Source organism: Buceros rhinoceros, unplaced genomic scaffold, assembly GCF_000710305.1.
Source record: "Buceros rhinoceros silvestris isolate BGI_N320 unplaced genomic scaffold, ASM71030v1 scaffold13644, whole genome shotgun sequence".
Lineage (NCBI taxonomy): Eukaryota > Metazoa > Chordata > Aves > Bucerotiformes > Bucerotidae > Buceros > Buceros rhinoceros.
Window position 1 is genome coordinate 11461 of NW_010406605.1, and position 2780 is coordinate 14240.

General features: G+C 45.7%; 1 protein-coding gene across 1 annotated transcript in view; it reads left to right on the plus strand.

Moving 5' to 3' along the window:
* The first annotated feature begins 1276 nt into the window (after nucleotides 1–1276).
* Nucleotides 1277–2780, plus strand: part of KIAA1462 (KIAA1462 ortholog) — a 15038-nt gene continuing 13534 nt past the window's right edge. Inside the window, exon 1 of the mRNA XM_010134182.1 lies at nucleotides 1277–1575. Within this exon, the coding sequence (XP_010132484.1) occupies nucleotides 1277–1575 (299 nt within the window). The remainder of the gene's footprint in view (nucleotides 1576–2780) is intronic.

Here is a 2780-nt window from a genome sequence, read left to right on the forward strand (position 1 = left end):
CAGAGACAATCTCCTTTTGAGCAGCTGCCAGTGCAGGGCTCCTGTCCCTCAGGTAGACACCCAGTACTCACCAGGCATGTTAAATGGACTCTTTATGCAGGGAAAATAGTCTTGAGTGTTTTATGTTTTACATAACGAATCTGTTTCTGTGTGTTTCACTTTAACCACCTTTTTAAAAATTTCTTTCTTCTGGGAACACGGTTCAAGCAGGGAGAAATGTATCAGAATGCGTCCATTGTTGTGCACAAACTACAGAACAGATTGTTACCTTCCACTCATTTTAAAACTCTGGAAGAATGGGTATTCAGTAATTGCCGTAATAAGCTGCAAGAGTGGTATAGACAACAGAGATTGTTTCCGGCCAACTAATTCAGTTTGCTGGATCTTTGCTCTAGTCAGTGCAGAACTGAGGGCTGTCACTGGGAAGAAAAATCTTGACTGTACTGTGTCTTGGAAATCACTGAGGCACAATGGACATGGGCATCTCAGGTTGTTTCCAATCATTTTACGCAGTGGAAGTGAGCTATAAAAATAGCATGTACTTGAAATGTTAGGGTTTGTATTATGCTGGTTGAGGATTACTGATTTCCAGCAGGCCAACACAGGCCGAAAAGAAAGTAATCTGTAAAAAGGACTGTTTAGCTGGGGTATTGCATGATACTACCTGGGATTTTCCTGTGGCTGCATAATTCATTTTTGTACTCATGCATATTTTGTCCTTGTTCATGCGAACATTTTTTCTTAATTGGAATATGCAGAGCTGTAAGGAGAGGCATATTGCCCTGTAATCCACCCCCTCCTCCTGAAGCAATTTAAAACTTAAAACAGAGCACACCTCTGCATGACTGGAGAAAAATTGTTTTTTAAGGAAATGCCTGACTCAAACTGTGGGCCTACCTTCAGTGCAAAGATGTTTTTGAGATCACTTAGTGAAATCTGAAAGCTGCAATCACCAATGAGTTCTTCAGTGAACCAGACTGAGTCAGCAGCCGCGCAGCATCTGCTCTTGGCTGGGTGGATGGAGGTGTATTGTCTAGGGAACTTCAGCACATGATTCATCAGCATCTGCATGCACTTTGCTTCATCTATTTTATTATAAGGATGGAGGGCTGAGGCCAGGGGATGGGACTTCTAGCTTCAGCAGCCTACCAGCTGATCAGAGATATCTTCCCTTACTTAAAGCAGCCTTCTGATTGTTTTTGGGTTTGTTTTCCAGTGATGGGTCCTGCTGGAAAGAGCTTTCTGATGGCACAGCTGTGAGTGAAACCAGCACAACATGTTCAGTGTCGAGGACCTCCTGATTTCTCATGGATACAAATTGTCAAAAAATCCCCCTGTTTCATATGAGAACAGGTATGATGGATACCGGCATGAAATCGCAGGGAACAGATCTGCTCAGAGAACACTGAATGGATTTGAGGCAGAATCAAGAGCTGGGGCTTACAGCAAGAGACCTCTGGTGAAAGCCAACTCGAGCAGCGCTGAAAGCAGCCATGGGAGCCAAGGGAAGCAAGCAGGTCCTGGTTACCACCACGACCTTCAGGGTTTGTCCACTTTTCATACTTCAGAAGGGGGGTAAGTTTCAGCATCATGCCATGGCTTTGCTTTCTCTTCCTTTCGGTACTGACAGATAACTCAGCATGACCCTAACCCTTAACACTGTCTTCCTGTGATCCTTTCCTGCTCCCATACTAGTGACCATTTCCATGCACTGCAAGTTCACATAAAGCAGTGGCACATCCATTCACCTTCTGTTAGAGCAAGGCCTGTGAGAATACTGGGATGATGGGGTGTGGCTGAGTGTGGGAAAATTTAATTTACTAATGTGGTCTGTATCCGAAAGGCCTTTTTGATGGGCTCAGAAAAGCTCAGTCCAAATACAGTAAAAAAGCAGGGGGCGAAACCTCTTTCTTTTCTTCAGTTTTTAAAAACTGAACTCTTCTTCTTCTGCCACATACATACCCTGGTTTTTGCTGTAGATTCAGCCATGTGCAGCTCTTGGTGGGTGTTCCTACATACACTGGGGACTTCCTTGCTTTTTAAGGCCGTCCTCATGGAGTAAACATGAGAATATGCCTGTGTGTTTCTTTTCAAAACAGCCTCAAGCCAGTGGCATCTCTTGTTGTCACTCCATAAAACGTGCTTGTACAACCGTGACTTGCTTAACACGGAGTACGTGCGCACTGGGGCCGGGGCAAGCTGGGCAGGAAGAGCTGTGTGTACACATCACCGCTCGACCATTGTTCTGTGGCTATTTGAGTGCTGCAGATGAACAAAGGAATGGGGCTACAGCAGGACTGGAAGCCAGCCCAAGTGTGACGGTGGTTTATGAGGAAAAGCCCCTTCCTCCTGCCGAGTGGGCTTGAAACTGAAAGCATGGCAAAATTCTTCCACCTTAGGAGCTTGTCCTTTAATGAAGACCTCCAGTAACACATGGCAAAGGCATGTGTCTCCTGACTGCTGGACTGTCTGCTCTTTCCTGTCATATCTCTCCCCCTTGCAAGCCTATGTGCCTGGAGCAGGAAGGGCTCCTGGCTGCCAGCTGGGATAACAGCCAGGAAGAGATGTGAGCCCTGTAAAGCAGTTCTAGGGCAGCAAGTCCCAGCTGCAGTGAAGGTCCCCAGGTGGAACCATCCCTCCTGGAAAAGGAAGGAGAGGATGCAGATTTAAAGGTAACAAGGGAGGATCCTCCATGGTGGGTTTTGGATGAAGTAAACTGGTCAGCAATAAAGTCAGAAAAGACACTGAAAAAGAATAAAAAAGGTTTTGAAGCAGGGAAA